This window comes from Diceros bicornis, chromosome 26 (assembly GCF_020826845.1).
Source record: "Diceros bicornis minor isolate mBicDic1 chromosome 26, mDicBic1.mat.cur, whole genome shotgun sequence".
NCBI lineage: Eukaryota > Metazoa > Chordata > Mammalia > Perissodactyla > Rhinocerotidae > Diceros > Diceros bicornis.
The window spans coordinates 2,678,287-2,698,742 of NC_080765.1; the positions used below are offsets into that span (position 1 = coordinate 2,678,287).

The following is a 20,456-nucleotide window of genomic DNA, read 5'->3' on the forward strand; positions in this document are numbered from 1 at the left end:
TGTCGTCTGCTGTTAGGTATCTAGTCCTGCAAATGTCCATCCCATTAGTTACCCAGTCTGTGCCTCTCAAATCTGTTTGCCTCTCTCCACTGATCTTGTTCTATTCGAGGCCTTTGGTATCACTGCCACAAACTACTGCCATTCCTTCTAAGTGCTCACTCCAGTTCAAACATCACATGCTGTGGTCACGATGATCACTTCCTTTGCCACTCTCATCTCTGGATACTTGCTGCCTCAAATCCCTTACGTTTTAGGTACATTGTCTTGAATTTACCAAGTCTGCTGCTGCTCCCTGTGCCTAGAATATTTCGTCCCTCATTTCTCTGCCTAGTGAAGTGCTACTTACCTTTTCACAATCAACTCAAATGCCATACCCTCTGAGAAGGTTGCTTCTAATCCTCTTAGAAGAAATGGCTACTGAAGGAAGATGAGCTGCCTTCTCTGCTAGGTGATCAGAGGAGGCTCTGTAGAGGTGGTGTCTGATCTAGAACTTACCTTTTACTGGGAGTGTACTTTCCACTGCAAGATGAGAAGAAAAGGAGAAAAGGATCTGGCACTGGCATGCTGCATTCAGGGACACCTAGCAGTCTAGCCCTGTTGAACAGGCTGGGAAGGTATGTTCTGGGGCCACTGAAGATCTTTGAACCAAGGGAGACAATTAAAATAGGTAGAGAATTATTGATGAGTGTGTTTCTGATTGTACTGGATAGCCAAACAGATTTTGGACTATGTGGGTGTAGTCTGCTTGGAGAAACAACTCAGGTGTCCCCACTCTCCAGGCACAGTTATTGCTGACTTCTTACTGTGCATTTTGTACAGCACACATCATGTAGAATTGTGATTATCTGTGCCTCTTATTTTTTCAGGGCAGTCTCTGTTTTATTTTTTTCCCCTATAGCACCCAGCACAGGGCCTTGAACATTGCACATTAGAATGAATGGGTGTATCTTCAACAATTAAGTGCTTTAATATATTTTTCCAAAGAAGCTTCTATATTATCCTTTCCAGCAAGCCCCTAGAAACAAGTATCATATTAATATCCAGATCTCAGCCACTTTCTCGTCCAGAAGTTAACTTTGGCGTGAGCAAGGCTGGGGCTCCAGCTGTCCTTCAGTAGGGCCTTTGCTTGGGCAAGGTCTTGGAGTTGTTTCCCGCCAACCCCTCCTCTCAGCCGCCCCACCCGCGCATCCCCGGGCGTGGCCGAGCGCGGCGCCTTTAAGAAAGGGGCGGAGCACAAGTGGAAAGACAAAGCCCCTGGCCGCGCGCTCCCCCTCCCCCGCCGGCGCACCATACGGACAGTAGTGCCCGGATGTCGGTGTCGCCGTGGGTGACAGATGGCGCAGAGTCTATATGTTAGGGGGCTTCTCTGGCTTGACCTCCTTGAATTCTCGGCCTTTCGGTCCCCCGCTGTCCTCCACTTTCAACTCCGCCGCTGGAGGCCCGCACTCCTGTCACCAGCGCTTACATAACGTGACCTTTCACCTCTTAATACTGCCCTCTAGTGCGCTGCAACCCAACTACGCGGCTGGGGAAGGGGGCGGGACCCATGAGCAGAGCGGCAGCGCCTCTGAGCCAATACAGTGTGAACGGTGACCAGCTCTCCGCCAATTGGAGCATTCGCTACCGGCGCCACAGGGGAGCAAGTTAGTGTGTGCGCTGGCCGGGCGAGGGGGAGGAGGGGAATCTCCCGCCATTTTTCAATAATTTCCTCCGGTGCAGCTGAGGAGGAGTCGTGATTGCCGACCGCGGGGACCCGGAGCGAAGGTTGGCTGGAGGCTGCCCGGCGGCGCAGCGGCGTGCGTCGGAGTTCCGTGTCCTGGCGTCCCGTTGCACGGCCCTCGCGCGGCCGCGCCGGCGGTGAGGGAGCCGAGTTCGCGCCGCCCTCTCACCCCTCCCCTCCCCCACCACCCCGGGAGCCTGCGCTCGCTCCGGGCCGCGGGGCCTAGTGCCGCCCGCGGGCTCACCGGGGCCGCCGCCGCCGCGATGGCGCCGCTCCTGGGCCGCAAGCCCTTCCCACTGGTGAAGCCGCTTCCCGGCGAGGAGCCGCTCTTCACCATTGCGCACACCCAGGAGGCCTTCCGCACCCGGGAGTATCCTTTCCGGCCGCGCCGGCCAGGCCGCCCGCAGGGGTTGGGGGGTCCGGGCAGCCCCGCGCGGCGGCAGCTGTCACCGCGCCCGGCGCCGCCGGGCCTGCGCCCGAGCCCGAGCCCGCCGTTCCCGGGCTGGGCCCGCCCGCCCTCCTTCCGCGGCTCCGCACTTTGTCCCCGGGCCTCGCTGGCCGGGAGCGAACCCCGCTTCCCCCGCCTTCAGGGCTTCAGGCCTTCGGTGCCTGGGGAGCGGCGTTGCTTCGCTCTTTCCTCTTTACCTGAAGTTGCTGAAATTGTGCCCGCGCGGCCTCGTGGTCCTGCTTGTACAGTCTCGACTGCGTTTACCCCGATCTCTGGGGGGCATTCGTGTTTTCTCCTCCCGGATGGACTTCAGGCTGGTGATGATCTGACAGGATCGGGAGGTAGAAAACCGAGAATGAATTCCCAGGCTTAGAGAAAGGGAAGAAGAAGAGTTCCCTTGGAGGAGCTGATGCTTGCTTCTCTGGGCATGCACAGGTTTGAAATTTTGACGATTTAGGAGATTGGTATTTGGTTTTAAGTAAAATTATGCACGATGTTTTAAGGAAGGAGCATCTTTTCTTAAATGAGCATTCTCTTTTCTAATGTTGTTTAAGATGTCTTGCACAAGCTTAGTCTTTTACTTAAAAGTGGTACGACTTTGATTTACTTTGTTTGTGGATGCCAGATGAGTCCTTTGTGAAGCTTAAGTGTAAAAAGTAGCTTTCTGAATCGAGCTTGCTTTAGTGTACAGAAAGCTTCAAGAGTGACGGCTAATGTATTAGTATTTCGTTTTATCAGCTTTTTCCCTTTGGAAAGACTTGACTTCTTAGTAGTTTCTACTTCTGTATAGGAAGAAGTGCCCATGTGAGCGATATTATTCCATTTCTCTTTGATCCTCCCTTTAATGCAATACTTTATAGGATAACGTCATTCTTGTTTGAGTGCAGTTTGTGAATATTGGGTGTTTACATACGAAGAGACCTGGAAAGTGAGTCCATGCTGTGGGAAGGCTTTTGAAGAAATAGAACTATAGCATCTCAGAGGTGAAATGGATCTTGGAGATGGTCAGGTTCTCCTGCCTGGTTTTCCAGGTGGGCCCAGAAAGTTGAGGTTGACTTGTTAAAGGTCACACCCTGTAAATGATGCGAGTCTGGAGGAGAATCCAGTGCTCTTCGTCCTTTCTCCCTGTAAGTAAATCAAAAAGGAACATGGACTGCTACTCCTTCACTTTTAATGATGTTAGTCCACTTTTCGTGTCAGTTTGTGGTATAAAATAAGGTGCATTTAAGGGAGGGGTGGGGGTCGTAATCTGGTTCTTTTTCTCGTCTTGTTGAGACTTTTGGATTGCTCCGGAGAAGAACTCTAGCTCTACTAAAAAATCCAGCATTATTCTAAAGATGCCCGACTTTTAAAAATTTTTTATAGCATTCCAAAACATCAGTGGAGTAAAAACTTAGTTGTGGGAATCTGCCATGTCCTTTTCAAATGTCATCTTTTGAGCAGGTGACGGTTATTCACATGCTAATATTGTCAGATGTTAATTTTTCAGGTCTGGTTCTAGTGGAGTATGAGAAACATGGGGTAGAGAAGAGACAAGTTCTAAGTCTGTAATAGGTACTAAGCCATGTAAAAAATGGCTGTAGAGAGCTAATTTAGAACTGGCAGCACAGGCTTTTTCATATCATTTACCAAAATCATTGAAATATAATGATATATATGAGCAGTTTCTCTTGATGACAAGTGGAATTTGAAACTTTTTAACTGGTATGTATTTAATAAAAACCTTCATTTTTTAAAAATTTCCCGTACCAGTATTTAGAACCCTTTTAACAAAGGAGTTCTTAAATGGATTACATATTGGGGGGAAATTGCTCCCTTGGGAATTTCCACAAGTGGAAGCACTTTGAGGATGGTTTTTAAACAGTTGTGCTGTGTGGTTGGCAGGTTGACATATTTCTTTATTAGACTATTAGTGATTTTATAGAGGAGAACAAGTATGTGGTTGGGTAACGGCTGCGTTTGAGGTATTGTTATTTCCAGTTCTTAATTTATATTTATAATTATGTTTTTCATAGGATTTGATACTTTAATTTTCTCCTAATACCTGCCTTTTGATTGCGTGTATATTCTATAGCAAATTTGTATGATATTTTATTGACTTAAAGCTGTGAGCGTTGGTATGTTCTTTAAGGTATTATACATCTTTATTAAGCTTACAGTGGTGGTTGTGAATGATGCACACATTTAATGATTGGGTGTTATACGTTGATGATTATGTTTATTGTACTGTGGCTTTGACTCTATGGTACATTACTTCCTAGGGTAGTACTACAGGCAAGACACTAGATCTTAGTCGGAAAAATTAACTATATCAAAATGAATTCTTGATGTGATTATTTGATAATAGGATGATACACTGACTGTATTTTAAGTCAAGATGGGTTTTAAGGAGGAACTGAACCTATATGTAGCCTGCTGTAGATTAATATTTTTGTTGTATTGCTTTAATTATCCTAGTTTCTAAAGCCTAGAAACAACTGGTTCATAACCTTTGTAGCATCAATATATGAGAACTTTTAGAGGTGTAATGAGGAGGGGCTGTTAGAATATGCAGTTATTCTGGCTCTAGGCAAGAAAAATTTTTTTCTTTTTTGTGAGAATGATTGGCCCTGAGCTAACATCTGCCAATCCTCCTCTTTCTGCTGAGGAAGATTGGTCCTGGGCTAACATCCATGCCCATCTTTCTCTACTTTATATGGGACGCTGCCACAGCATGGCCTGACAAGCAGTGCGCGCCTGGGATCCGGACCCCGGGCCACAGCAGCAGAGCACTCGCAGTTAACCACTACGCCACGAGACCGGCCCCTCTAGGCAAGAATAATTTGACTTGCCTAGAAAAACATGGCTAGAGCGTGACTTAAGAAGTTAAGTTGTAGTTGCAAGACAGGATTTTATTGGACAATTGGAATACTGAGCTCTTATGTTGATTTTTATAATTTAATTTCTTTAAAGTAACAAACCAGATTAGAGTTATTTTTAAGTTCATAACTGGTCCAAAGAAGAAAATAGGATAAAAAGCAAATCTTGAGTTGGCACTTTGTCACCTCACTTAGAACTCTTAGGGCTATAGTTATACTTATTTAAAACCTCCATACTTTTCTGGGCCACTTCCTTTCAGGCTATCAAGTACTTTATTGAAAGAAACAATCCTTACAAGGCTAAAGAAAACGAAGCAGCATATTGTGGTAAGGAGGTGGCTCTTGAACTCATGAAAAAGTAGATGCATAATGAGATAGTCTAGGATTTGAAAATATCTTATCATTTATAGCTTACACAGCCTTTGGAGAATTACTTTGACATTTTGCCTGCAATTATATGTGCAGCAGTCGTTGGAACATAAAAACCTCAATTGGCGTTTGCTCTGAGTGGTTATTTGAGAGTGAGTGACTTATTTTGGTAACCTAAAATCTGAAATAGGATTTAGAGGCAGCTGACTCAATATCCTTCTAGTGGGCTTTTTTTTCTCCTTTGATTTTCATTTTTTTCTCTTGCTTTCTTTTAACATAAGTCAAAGTAATAACCAGAACATAGTTACATAAACTTAAAAATAACCAATGTTAGGGGTTGTAGGAATTTCAGTTTTAGACTTTTGAAATTAATCTAATTTAGATGAATAGTCAAACACTTTGTGTTATTGTCAGAAGACATTCATTCCTAGATGTAAACCTTAGGTTTATAGTGCTGTCCAATAGAAGTATAATGTGAGCCACATGTAAGTAAAATTTTTCTAGTGTCCACATTTGAAAAAACAGGAAAAGTAAAAAAGGAAAGACACATTTTTCTTATTCCAAGACCCAGGCTGAAGGAACAGTCCCTGTGTGCAATGTGCTTTTCTAGTGACAGCAAGAGCTGAAGGAAACCATGATTGCTTTTTCAGCTTCTTCCTGGAGGTGGCATCTATCATATCTGCTCACATCTGTTGGTCAAAGTAAGTCATGTGGCCGAGCCCAGCATCACTGGGAGGGTATGTACGTTCCTCTTCACAGGAGGCATTGCAGGCCACATGGCAGTGGGTAGAGGTGTGGAATCCTCTTTTTTTTTTTTTTTAAAGATTTTTTATTTTATTTATTTTTTTCCCCCCAAAGCCCCAGTATGGAATCCTCTTATAGAAGGGGGGTGAGTATGTGGAAAGAATAATACAATCTGCCATATTTCAGAGTTCAGGGAATGTGTCCTGGGGAAAGTTACTTTTAAGTTGAGATCTAAAGGATGATTAGAATTTAGTTAGATGAAGAATAGGGGGCTATGTTTTTTGAAGAGTTTCTAAATGTGAAGGTTCTTGATTTTAAAAAATTGAAAGAAGTTTCAAATGGCTGGAGTGAAGAAGTGGGAATGGAGATGGAGTTGCCTTGTGGTGAGAGATGCAGAAAAGGGCTGCATCACATAGGTCCTTGTGAGATAGGCTGAGGAGTGTGGCCTTTGCCTTAAATTTAGTGGAGGCTGTTGAAAAACTTGAATGGGAAAGAAGCAGGCTTTTAGGTCAGGAAGGTCATTGTGGCTGCAGTGTTTAGATGGATTTCAGAAATAAATTAGATAGATTTGACAGGATTTGGTGATTGATTGGGGGAGAAGTCAAGGATAATATTTTGGTTGTCACTTGGTGTTAGTGGTGTCATTCTTGGTTTTAGAGAATCCTGGAAGAGGGACAAGAGTTTATTTCTTTTTGTTTGACTGGGAATGGGGGGAATGGGAAGTGAAATGTTTAGTTTGGACGTTCTTATATTGAGTTGCTGTGGATATTCAAATAGAGATGTCAATATTACTAGTGTACTTCAGAGAGAGACTGAGCTGGTGGTAGAAATTATTAGCGTATAGATAGTAATTGAAGTGGGAATGGATGAGGTCACCCAGAATGATAATGCTGTACTGATAGCAGTGATTTTCAAAGGAGGGTGGGAAAGATATCTATCAGGGTAGAAGGGAATTTCATTGTGTGAAAAACCGTAATTTGGTATTTAAATATATTTGGTTTGGAAAAAAATGTCTCCCCCTTTTTTCTTCTTAAAATAATAAAAATCACAGAAAATGAAGCTCAACAAAATCTTGGTTGGTGGGGTGATTTTCAGTACTGTAGGAGCCAGAGGACTGCTTATCAGTGCGAACATATTTGCATTTCAGGGGGCCTGAGGGAAAATGAGATTTTTACGGACTCAGAAAGAGAAATAGGTTTAAAAACAAACAAAATTGAGGAAAAAGGATGTTAGGGTGAGTAGCACAAGGGACTAGAGAAGAAGGGGATTACCAGTGAGGCCAATTAAAATTTTTTTTTTTTTTTTTTGTAAGTAAGATCAGCCCTGAGCTAACATCCGTGCTAATCCTCCTCTTTTTGCTAATGAATACCAGCTCTGAGCTAACATCTATTGCCAATCCTCCTCCCTTTTTTTTCCCCCAAAGCCCCTGTAGATAGTTGTATGTCATAGTTGCACATCCTTCTAGTTGCTGTATGTGGGACGCGGCCTCAGCATGGCCGGAGAAGCAGTGCCTCGGTGTGTGCCTGGGATCCAAACCCGGGCTCCAGTAGTGGAGCATGCGCACTTAACCGCTAAACCACAGGGCCGGCCCCAATTAACATGTTTTAAAATGTAATGGCTAGGTGAGAAATGAGGATCAGAGGCTAGATTTAGGCTCTGTTATTGGAGAGAAAAAACTGAATTGAGAAAAATATAGGTGGTTGCAGTTAGGGACTGAAGAGATGAGCATGATTCTCTGATTTCTGATTTGGGACACTGGGGCTGTTCGGTGAGATTGGGAATATCTGTTACGGAGCAAGTTTGAGAGGGGGGAGGCATAATAAGAGCTTAGTTTAGAAAAAGTTGGATTTGAGGTATCACTGAGGCATCTAGGCGATTCCAATCTTGTGTGGTGTTGGCTGTATGGGTCTAGATCTAAGGAAAATGGACTGGGCACATTATTCCTGGTATTTAAAATAACAACTAATAATAAAAGCTTAATGTTCTCTCTTTAGGACGTATTTGCTAATATCATATTCTCTCTGATTACATAGTGAATTTCTTTAGTGTAGCTAAATAACGTATTAGAATGTTATCAAGCTTTTTGAATGTTTAAATAAATCCACGTACTGATTCTTTCTGTCTTTATTTTACATCCCCTCCGCCAGTGCAGGCAGATAGACAAAAGCAGAAAACACATCCATGTTGTTGATTAGTTAGTTGTGATAATGACCCTATAGAAGCCATACTATTTTCTTTTCTCTCTCTATAGATTTTTATAAATTTTCAATGATTGGATTTACATAGCTTTCTATGGAAGTCTGACTCCTGGTTTTTACTGGTACTCTATTTTGTTGCATCATTTATATTAGCATCACCCCTGATGAGGAAAATAGGCTCATTGCTTTCTTTTTGGCAGATCTGGAGAATGATATAGTAGGCGAAGGTACTTATACTATTGGCTAAAACTGCTATTTTGGATTACCTGTGGATTTGCCCCTGTCGTTTGTCTTTTCACTGATGGTAACCCTGGAAGACCCAGAATCTCCATATATTAAAAATGAATCACTTGTTTAGTTGTGAGGTAGTATTATAGAGGGAGCTGTTTGGATACTTTTAGTTAAACCACTATAAAAAGTATCACTTGGGGGGCCGGCCTGGTGGCCCAAGCGGTTGCTGCGGTGGCCCAGGGTTCGCCAGTTCAGAGCCCGGGCGCGCACCGACATACCACTTGTCAAGCCATGCTGTGGCGGTGTCCCATATAAAGTGGAGGAAGATGGGCACGGACGTTAGCCCAGGGCCAGTCTTCCTCAGCAAAAAAAGAGGAGGATTGGCAGATGTTAGCTCAGGGCCGATCTTCCTCACACACACACACACACACACACACACACACACACACACACAAGTATCACTTGGAAAGGACAGAGATTGGTAGCTAATTCTCTGGTTGTGGTGTCAGTTTATTTTCTTGTGTAGCATCGGTTACTGTGCATAAAAGTAAATTAGTTACTTGTCCTTTGAATTGGAATGTGGCTAGCTGATAGATAATTCCAGTTGAGATGGTGTGGAAAGTTACCATATATATGGCACTAACTTATGTAATCTCTGCCATCTCCCTCATGAAGACTGAACAGCGACTAGTAAATGACTTGTGAATGTGGTATTATTGGAGACGATATGAAGACTGGATAAATATTATTATATCAAAATTATTTTTAGGACTTCATGGAATTTGTTTTTTAAACCTTAAGAATCAACAGATGTTTCCAAGGTAGAGTGGAAGACTGTTAAATGGATCACTAGCGTATGCACAAGGTTATTCCAAACTGCCTGTGAGACTGTGGTCTAGTCATCTCATCTTACTGTGGAACTGATTCTTAAACTTGCTGAGTATCTGACTTGTGTAACAATTTCCCATACCTTAAATTCTTATTCCTTATGACTTGTGTTATATTTTGCCTTTATTTTTCCTTACAGATTTTTAGTACTATGTGAGTCTGGTGAAATGAAACTTGAGTGAATTGAAGAAATCCCATTTGTACTAAAATAGTAATATTTTATTTGTAAAACATAACGAACCATTCTAATCGTACTTTAGTCTTAATCATTTTGTTTGGATTTGCCAATTGAAAACTCTGATTTCAATTTTATCTTCTTATGCTGTACATTATGAAAGGATACTATGGGTTTTTTTTTATGTATATGTAAATATTTTGTGGATATGGATTAGTTGTCTCTGTTGTTTGAACATTGTTTTCCTGAGCCATTGCTAACAGAGAGTATGAAGCCCGCTTGGAAAGGTACAGTGAACGTATTTGGACGTGTAAGAGTACCGGAAGCAGTCAACTAACACACAAGGAGGCCTGGGAGGAGGAACAGGAAGTTGCTGAACTGTAAGTAATAGAAGCGTTGCCCTTCTAGCACTGTCTTCACATTATTAGGACAGGGGGAATATTAACCATAAAGCAAAATTTGTATTTAAATTTATGGGCCATAAATTGGAATACATTATATTAGTATAATGTATTGGTGTCTGAGTGCCCTTGCCTAGTGGTATTTTGCTAGTAACAGGGTGTGTGGAATATATAGTTGTGTGTACACTTATTTAGGTATTTACCAGGCTTTTGAGTGTTCTTGCTCTGTACTTTTACCTTGTAAATACTCTGGAAGTGCGGTTATAAGCAAAGGAAACTGGTATAATCTAGAAGTAATATGGAGGTAGCAAATTAGCAGAAAGTTTTCTTTATTTTGTGGTGATTTGAAATTTAAGACAGTATTTACAGCAGCTGTCAAAAATAAATACACAGTTTGAGGACAGTTTATCTAAGTGGAGTGGTTGAATGAGGTGTCTTAAAAAATCCTGTGTATGTTCAAAGTGCTTACTTGTCTGGGTATTCTCTCGAAGAAAACATTCAGAATTTGGGCAGTAGGAGCATGCAAAAGATAAGTAGAAACTAAGGATGATAAAACAGTACTCTTTTGGGAATTTGGAATAGAACCTTTTTCTGTGGACTTCTCATTGTCTTCTCTTGATAGCAGATAAGCAGAGAGCATACAATTTAGTAATCTATTACTATTCTGCTCTTTGACTAGTGTAACAGAGCACTAGGTTCAGTTAAGACCTAAGTTCTAGTAATGGCTCCATCACTGACTAATAATTAGTCACGACTGTTAACCTGGTGTCTGTTTCTTCTTTGCTTGGGTCACTTACGTTGTTCCATTTTAGATTAGTGTTATTTATGTATATGCCTTGTTTAGTGTACTAGACCAGGGGTTGGCCAACTTTTTCTGTAAGGTGCTAGTTAGTAAATGTTTTACAGTTTGTGGGCCATGTGGTCTCTGTCTCAACTATTTAATTCTGAGGTTGTACAGTGAAAACAGCCTTAGATAATACGTGAATGAATGGGAGTGGCTGTGTTCCAATAAAATTTTATTTATAAAAATTGGTAGCAAGCTGGATTTGGTGCATGGGCTGTTGCTGATCCCTGTAGTAGCCTATAAACTTCTTGAGGGCAGGTCTCATATTTGACTTATTCTTGAATTGGTTACAGTGCATAGGCACAGTCCTCTGCACTATATAAGCATTAACTGTTCTTTGTAAATAGAGATTATACTACCCTCTCTGGATGTCTTTTTGGGACAAAGTTATGTGTGTGAAAAGTCTGTGCAAATAAAAGATAATAGCCATTAACCTATAACAAATAAAGAGTATAAAGAGTAATAAGGAGGAGGTCAGTTATTGTTGCATGTAATATGATTATATACCTGAAAAACCCAGAAAGAATCAAGTGAAAACTGTTAGGAACAAATAAGAGAATTCAGTTTCAAAGTGAAAATAAATTGCTTTCCTGCACACAAAGAGGTAAAGTACAGTGGGAATTAGAGGCTAGAGAGACGAACCTGGAGTTGTTAGGGAAAACTTCGTGGGATTTCATGAAGAAGGTGACACTTGAAGATAGTTTGTGCCAAATTGTAGAAGAAAAGATGAGACGTTTGTATTTAACTCAGTGAACGATGTGAGGACAGCAATAATTTTTGAACAGGAGCGGCACATAGGACAGTTTTGGTGATTGGAGTTGGACTTTGAGAAGATTAATCTGGAAGCAGTGTGTAGGATGAGTTAGAGAGGAAAGAGGCAGCTGGGAAGTCTATGTAGGCTAGCTAGGAAAGTATTCAGGTAGGGAATCATGGCATCATTAGGAATAGAAAGAATGAGATGAATTCTCTAGTCCTTCCTGAAAAGAGGATGTTTGGCCATAACTTTGGAAGACCACTACAGACTTTCTTCTTGAAAAGTCATGATACACGTTAGCATATTAAAGATTTCAGAAGACCTGTAATAAAGAAACTTTAGCGTGGTTTAGTCTTGAAACCCTTCAAACTTCTTTGACTTTAGAATCCATTACATCGGAGGCAAGTTCTGAAGAACACACATGGGGAGTGCTTTATGTGATTTGATAGCTAACAATATAGGAGATGATGGGAGGAATTATCGAAAAAGACTGGAATTTTACAATTTTTACTCAAAATAGAAATCTTTTTTTCTGATTATAAAAGTAATGCATACTTGTTATAAGAATGTAAACAATACGGAGTTAGTAAAAGAATGCGAACATCATTGTCCAACCTCACTCCCCAGAAATAACCACAGACAATGGAGTTTTAAGCCTGAGTGACTGGGAGGCTTAATGGAAAGAGAGAGTGAATTTATAGGGGCCAGGAAAGACCTCATGGAATTAAGGAAGTCTGAGGGCATCTTGGAGGAATGATTAAGCTGGGAGGGAGGACAGTGGGGAGAGGACAAAGGTAACAGCCTTAATAAAGGCAGGGAGACTAGAAGCTTATTGATTGTGACTGGGAAATACCAGATAACTCGGTAGGTTAATTAATTGTAAGGGAGTATGATAAGAGCCTGTAAGTCTAGCAGTCAGTTAGAGGAACATTTGTAGTTATGAACACCACAGAGAGTGATTGAGAACGTTATAATATGATAATAAACCTAATACTTGCATTCGATGAATGTTTTAATGCCTGATCCTCTCCTTTGCCCTGCAACACAAATATTAAACTGTCTGGTTAGAATTGGATATCTAACAACTCTCCATTTAGGTTCCTTCCCATTTTCTGCTACCATCTAGAATCCAGCAGTGAATATCTTTGTGCACATATGACGGGTTTGATAATTGTTGTCAGACTGCTTTCCAAAAGACTTGAAACAGGCTACCCAGCAGTGTGTGAGTGCTACTTTGCACTAATCGCTTGCTCCTCTTGGTTATGATAATTAAAATTCTTTTTTGCTAGTTTAATAAGTGGAAAATAGTACATCATTCTTTTACTTTGCAAGGGCTTTGGAGTTCAAGTCATGGTTCCAACATGTTAACCCTTCCTAATTTATTTTCCTTATCCACAAAATGAAAATTCTAGACACCTCACAAGGCATTGTGAGAACTAATTGAACGAATGCATATGAAAGCATATTATTGATTGAGACATAACACAAGTATAATCAAGTTATGGTCTCCTAACCAAAAAATGGGCAAAGGATGTGAATAAATAATTCATACCTAAAAAGGAAAGTCTACTGCAAAAACAAACTAATGGGAAAATGTTCAACGTTACTAATGGTGCGCCTGTTATTTTCATTTTATAGATGAGAAAATTAACCTGGATAGGTCAGTTTGACAAAGCTATTTAAAAGTTCTTTCTTTTTCCTGTGTACCACATGATTTTTAATCTTTGCATTCCTCAGTGCTTTGCATATGTTTACTAGAGAAATGTTTGAATTGACTTGGGTTAAATCTCTGGGTAGGTTTTTCTGCATTTTCTTGGTAACTAATAGCATATTTGTTTAGTTTGAAGGAGGAGTTCCCTGCCTGGTATGAGAAACTTGTTCTGGAAATGGTTCACCATAACACAGCTTCCCTAGAGAAGTTAGTAGATACGGCTTGGTTGGAGATCATGACCAAATATGCTGTAGGAGAAGAGTGTGACTTTGAGGTAAACGCCTTTTTTTTTTTTCTTTTTAATGTTATTTGCCTCACTAACCATATGTCAGGATTGGAGGTTCCAACCTAGATTACAGAATGTATTTCTGCATGTGTATAATGGTGTTGTATTTGAAGACGGCTTTATTTAATATCACATATTATAAGGACCAAATTTTAGAACCATATTCGTTATTGTGAGTGTTTAATATGATGATAATTGCTACACTGTGTACTGTTGTACCCTTGTTTTCCCTGTTTTATCCCTTTTTGATAACTGCTATCTTGGCTTTTTTTTTGTTTGGTAATTTTTTTCATACTTTGTTTAAAAGACTTTCAGATATGTTTAATCCAAATCTGTGGTACCAGCAAGCAAATGTTTCACTATAATAGTGAGCGAGTTGACTTCTTTCTTTTTCTACTTAAAATTTTTTTTTTGTGAGGAAGACCAGCCCTGAGCTAACATCTATTGCCAGTCCTCCTCCTTTTTTCCCCAAAGCCCCAGTAGATAGTTGTATGTCATAGTTGCACATCCGGCTAGTTGCTGTATGTGGGACGCTGCCTCAGCATGGCCTGACAAGCGGTGCGTCGGTGCGCGCCGGGATCTGAACCCCGGTCGCCAGTAGCAGAGCACGCGCACTCAACCGCTAAGCCACGGGGCTGGCCCCTCTACTTAAATTTGTTTTTTAATTTTCCAGCCCAGCTAGCTCAAGGATAACTGTTAAATAAAGTGATACCTAACAGTAAAGCAATCCCTATATAATCCTTTGAAAGCTTAAAGTAAGATTCAGGAGGGAGGGAACCAACATTTGTTAAATATCTGTGTGTATTGGATATTGGGCTAGTCGCTTTACATAATGTCTTGAAGAATCTGCACAGAAAAATTGAGGTAGTAAACAGAATAAGATATTTAGATAGCTTGTTAGTTTTGAGGGATTTCAGCTATGTGTAATGAAATATCTGATTAACAGTGGCCAGTACTTCTCAGACTTTAGCCTGAATAAAATCATGTAGAGGACTTAAACTGATACACATTCTTGGGGCCCATATTGGTTCAGAAGGTCTAGAGTAGGACCTAGAAGTTTGCGGTTCTAACAAGCTCCAGGGTGTGATGACGCTAACACTCTGGAGACAACACTTTTTTTTTTTTTTTTAATTGATGTTTTAATGGTTTCTAACATTGTGAAATTTTGGGTTGTACATTTTTGTTTGTCCATCACCCCGTATATGACTCCCTTCACCCCTTGTGCCCACCCCCCACCCCCCACTGCCCGGGTAACCACAGTCCAGTTTTCTCTGTCCATGTGTTGGTTTATATTCCACATATGAGTGAGATCATACAGTGTTTGTCTTTCTCTTTCTGGCTTATTTCACTTAACATAATACGCTCCAGGCCCATCCATGTTGTTGCAAATGGGACGATTTTGTCTTTTTTTATGGCTGAGTAGTATTCCATTGTATATATATACCACATTTTCTTAATCCAATCGTCAGTCGAGGGACACTTAGGTTGCTTCCACTTCTTGGCTATGGTGAATAATGCTGCAATGAACATAGGGGTGCATAAGCCTCTTTGGATTGTTGATTTCAGGTGCGTTGGATAGATTCCCAGTAGTGGGATGGCTGGATCATAGGGCATCTCTATTTTTAATTCTTTGAGGAATCTCCATACCGTTTTCCATAGAGGCTGCACCAATTTGCATTCCCACCAGCTGTGTATGAGGGTTCCTGTTTTGGAGACAACACTTTTTATTAACTTTTTGTCTGGATGATCTATCCATTGCTGTAAGTGGGGTGTTAAGATCCCCTACTATTATTGTGTTGTTGTTGATTTCTCCTTTTAGGTTTGTTAATAGTTGTTTTATGTACATTGGTGCTCCTATGTTGGGTGCATATATATTTATAAGTGATATGTCTTCTTGATGGAGTGTCCCTTTTATCATTATATATTTCCCTTCTTTGTCTTTCTTAACCTGTTTTATCTTGAAGTCTACTTTGTCTGATATGAGTATGGCAACACCTGCTTTCTTTTGTTTGCCATTAGCTTGGAGTATTGTCTTCCATCCTTTCACTCTGAGCCTGTGCTTGTCTTTAGTGCTAAGATGTGTTTCCTGAAGGCAGCATATTGTTGGGTCTTGCTTTTTAATCCATCCTGCCACTCTGTATCTTTTGATTGGAGAGTTCAATCCATTTACATTTAGGGTAATTATTGAAATATGAGGGTTGAATGTTGCTGTTTTGTCACTTATTTTCTGGTTCTTTTGCATTTCCTTTGTTTCTTGTCCCATTTGTTTTGGACTGCCAATTCAGTTTGGTTGTTCTGTCTTATGATTCTTCTAGTTTTCTCTTTGTTTATCATATGTGGTTTTAATTTGATTATTTGTTTAGTGGTTACCTTGAGGTTTGGGCGAAAAATCTTGTGTATGAGATAGTCCATTATCTGATAGCCTCCTATTTCCTTATACTAAGTCAATTCAGTCACTTTCCTCTTCCCCTTCTAAGTTGCTCTTGTTATACCTTATTCTATCTTGTGTTGTGGCTGTGTGTTTACAGTGATGAGGTTAAATTTATTTTTGGTGAATTTCTTCCTTTGATCTTTGAGTTTAGTATTTAAGTGGTTGCTAACCTATTCCGGTAAAGATCTACTATTTCTCTGATTTTGTCTACCTACTTTTCTCCTTACTCCAAGCTTTGTGTTCCCTTTCTCTTCTTGTTTTCAGGCCTGAGGGCCTTCTTGAGTATTTCTTGTAGTGGCGGTCTCGTGGCCATGAACTCCCTTAGCTTTTGTTTATCTGGAAGAGTTACTATTTCTCCATCATATTTGAAGGATATTTTTGCTGGATAGAGTATTCTTGGCTGAAAGTTTTTGTCTTTTAGTATTTTGAATATATCATTCCAGTCTCTTCTAGCCTGAAAAGTTTCTGTTGAGAAATCTGCTGAGAGCCTGATGGGAGTTCCTTTGTACGTTATTTTTTGTTTTTGTCTAGCTGCCCTTAATATTGTTTCTTTGTCGTTGACCCTGGCTAGCCTTACCACTAGGTGTCGTGGTGAAGGCCTTTGTCTGTTAATATATATAGGCGTCCTGTTGGCTTCGCTTACTGGTATTTCCTGCTCCTTCCCCAGATTTGGGAAATTTTCAGCTATTATTTCCTTGAATAGGCTCTCTGTTCCTCTTTCCCTCTCCTCTCCCTCAGGAATACCTATAATTCTTATGTTACATTTTCTAATAGAGTCCGATATTTCTCGGAGTCTTTCTTCATTTCTTTTTAGTCTTAGTTCTCTCTCTTCTTCCATCTGGAGTATATCTGTATTCCTATCCTCTAAAGTACTAATTCTTTCCTCCATATTGTCAGCTCTGTTCTTTAAAGATTCCAGATTCTCCTTTATCTCCTCCATTGTGTTCTTCATCTCCATCAGCCCTGATAGGTTTTTCTTTATGATTTCAATCTCTTTTGTGAAGAAACTCCTAATCTCATTTAATTGTTTGTCTGTGTTGTCTCGTATTTCGTTGAGTGTTTTTATGATAGCTATTTTGAAATCTCTGTCATTTAGTTTATGGATTTCTGTGTCTTCGGGGTTGATTTCTGGGTGCTTGTCATTTTGTTTCTGGTCTGGTGATTTCATATATTTTTGCATTGTGGTTCCTGTGTTGGTTTTGATTTTCCTCATCCTGGAAGTCTCTGGTTGCACTTTCCACCTGCCGCCACTGTGTGGTGGTAAAGGGCTGTGTAGTCTAAGCCCCCTGCGCTCTGCCCCAGTTTTTCTGCTGCGATCCGCAGTTTTGTTTTGTTTTGTTTTGTTTCTTTTCCCCACTGCGATCCACGGGTCCAGTCCAGTTTATTCAGGTCTGCCTCGGACCGCTAGATCTGGTCGAGCTGCAGACTCCGGGTTGCGGGGAGGGGGGAGCTCTCTCTTTTGCCCTCTGGGTCCCTGACGTGGGAGGCTTCTCGTTTGCCCCTCTTTATCCGCTCTCTGGGTTGCTCAGATGTTGATGGTAGCCCTGTGGCTCCTCTGAGCCCTCTGTGCGGGAGTTTCCCACTGGCTGAGAGAGCCCGAAGAGCTACAGTTTCCCGCCGAGGGCCGCCCCTCCCCCCTCTCTGGGAGCCGCGCGGACCGGATCGCTGATCTGATGGGGAGGGAGCGGAGTTCTCCTTACCTCTCCCCACTTCCTCCGGGGGCCCAGCACGTTCCGCTCTCAGATGTGCGGCAGTGTGGATCCCTCCGCTCCAGCTTTTGACTGTCTGGGATTCCGTTGTTGGTCTGTGGCTGTTACTTTTGTTGTATTTTGTGGGGGAAGAATTCACGGGAAAGCTCACACCGCCATGATGCTGACGTCACTGAGACAACACTTTTAAGGCATCTGATTATCTTAGATAATAAGCCTTAGAGGCAAGCAATTCCGAGTTTGGTATAGAGGCTGAATAGTACTGTCAAGGACCTAGACTTTGTGTCTTCTTGCCGTCCTGCTCTGCTCTTCTCAGTGTGTTGGGTTTTGTCCTTAGCTTTGTTGCCTCTTGGTTGTGAAATTGTGACTGTATTCAGAGTGAGGAAATGGTTATCTGAGCCTAGTGAGAAAATCTTTTCCAGAAGCATATTCCTCCCCACCCTCCTTTGTGTTATTGGCTAGACCGTGGCTTATATAACCACCCTTAGCAGCAAGCAGGCTGAGAAAGTGAATACTACCTTTTTTTTTTTGAAGCCTCGAAAGAGGCAGGCTCACAAGAGAAAAGAGGGAGGGGAATGGCTGAGGTAGCCCAACAATAGCCAGTAAGTGATGGGACGAGGATTCAAACTTTTGTCTCTATGTCTATCTGGTTCCAAAGTCTTTGTTCTTTTCTTAATTTACTTTGACTCCTTGTATCTCCTCGCTACTTCTTTTTGTATTCGTAACGTCTGTGGGGTCACCAATGGGTTTTAATCACACACTTTATATCAGTCATTGTCCTGGCAGGAAACAGATGGCATATTCAAATGGTGTAATTAAATTGAGTTTAATAAAGGGACTCTAGACAACAGACAATAGTCTGACCTAGGTCAAGGAAAACTAACAAGCAAAGGTTAAATACTCCATGGCTATCAACAGTGGAGAGACTCTACTACTTCTAAACCCCAAGGAAACAAGGGGAGGGTGTAGATACTGGAACTAGGAGGGAGTAATGTAGTTGTAGAAGAATACTTTGGTAGTAACATATAACCAACCTGCTAGGAGAGTCAGTCAGGGGAATAAATACCCCAACGTCACTTTTCTTTTACCATCGGCTTTTCTGCTGATACTTCCTATGGGCTGAACTCGCCCAATTCTCGAGGGCAAGGGAGCCCTTTGATGTAGTCCATAAAGGTCAGCCTGTTTAAGCACAGAGCAAGGTAGAGAAGAATAGAGATAGATTTGGAGCAAAAGGAAAATACTCTGTACACGTTTGCAAGGTGGAAGAGGAAGAGTTTGAGGGAGGGGGAGATTAGGGAGATATGTATGCCCATAAACATATAAAAAGATGTTTAAATTGATTAGTAATCCAGGAAATCAAATCAAAACCATAGTGAGATCATTTTGTATATGTCAGATTAGTAAATAAGAAAGTCAGAATAATGCTACGTTTTGACAGATGTAGAACTGCTCATTCACTGCTATTTTGGTAAACATTTTGCATTATTGAATACTATTGAATATGCACATACTCTTTGACTAAGGATTTTATTTTTGAGTATTTACTCTTTTAATAACTGTAATGTTGAGCATCTTCTCATGTGCTTGTTGCTGTGCTTTTATTTATATTTTCTTTGAAGTGTGTTTTCAAATCTTGTTTGTTTGTTTGTTTGTTTGTTTTTGCAGGGGAAGATTCGCCCTAAGCTAATATCTGTTGCCAATTTTCCTCCTTTTTCTTCTTCCTCCCCTCCCCAAAAGCCCCAGTACATAGTTGTGTGTAGTTGTATGTTCTTCTGGTTCTTCTGTATGAGCTGCTGCCACATGGCTACTGACAGACGAGTAGTGTGGTTCCGTTCTTGGGAACTGAACCTGGGCCACCAAATTGGAGCACACAGAACTTTAACCACTGGACCATCAGGGCTGGCTCTCTTTGTCCATTTTTAAGTTGGATTGTTTGTGTTCTTGTTTTTGAGTTTTGAGAGTTCTTTGTTATATTCTGGATACAAATCCTTTATTCAATACATGCTTTTGCTTTTTCTCCCAATATAAGACATGTGTTTTCATTCTCTTAACAGTGTCTTTTGAAGTGCAGAATTTTTTAGTTTTGATGAAGCTGAGTAGAAAGCAAATACACCTAACCATCATCTATAATTACATTTAATATAGATCGTCTAAACATTTTAGTTAAAAGGTAGAGATTGTCAGATTGGATAAAAAAGCAAACCTGCTACCTACATGAAAGATACAAATAGGATAATAGTAAAAGGATGGAGAAAGAGAGATACCATCCTAACATTAGTCAAAAGAACTAATTTTGGAGTGGCCATGTAAGTATCAGACAAAGTAGATTTCAGGGCAAAGGATATTACCATGGATGAAGCATTTCATGATGACAAAGGGGTCAGTTTATTCATAGGACATAGCAGTTCTTAATGTTTATGCATTTAGTAATGAGAGCTTCAAAATACATGAAACAAAAATGGACAGAACTACAAGAAGAAGTATCCAAATCACAATTATAGTTGGAGATTCCAACACCCCCCTTCTCAATAACTGAGAGAAAAAGTAGACAGAAAGTCAGCAAGAATATAGAAAACTGGAATGACATTATCAACCAACTTCACCTAATTGTCATTTATAAAACATTCCACCTAATAACTGGAGAGTACACATTCCTTTCAAGTGCGTAGTTTACCAAGATAGACAATAC

General features: G+C 41.0%; 1 protein-coding gene across 3 annotated transcripts in view; it reads left to right on the forward strand.

Annotated features, from left to right (window-relative positions):
* The first annotated feature begins 1,654 nt into the window (after nt 1–1,654).
* BAZ1B (bromodomain adjacent to zinc finger domain 1B) overlaps nt 1,655–20,456 on the forward strand; it is a 67,468-nt gene continuing 48,666 nt past the window's right edge. For all 3 annotated transcript variants that reach the window (XM_058569001.1, XM_058569002.1, XM_058569003.1), the window contains exons 1-3: nt 1,655–2,090; nt 9,895–10,011; nt 13,471–13,615. In XM_058569001.1, coding sequence (XP_058424984.1) covers nt 1,984–2,090; nt 9,895–10,011; nt 13,471–13,615 — 369 coding nt within the window. In that variant the 5' untranslated portion in view covers nt 1,655–1,983. The remainder of the gene's footprint in view (nt 2,091–9,894; nt 10,012–13,470; nt 13,616–20,456) is intronic.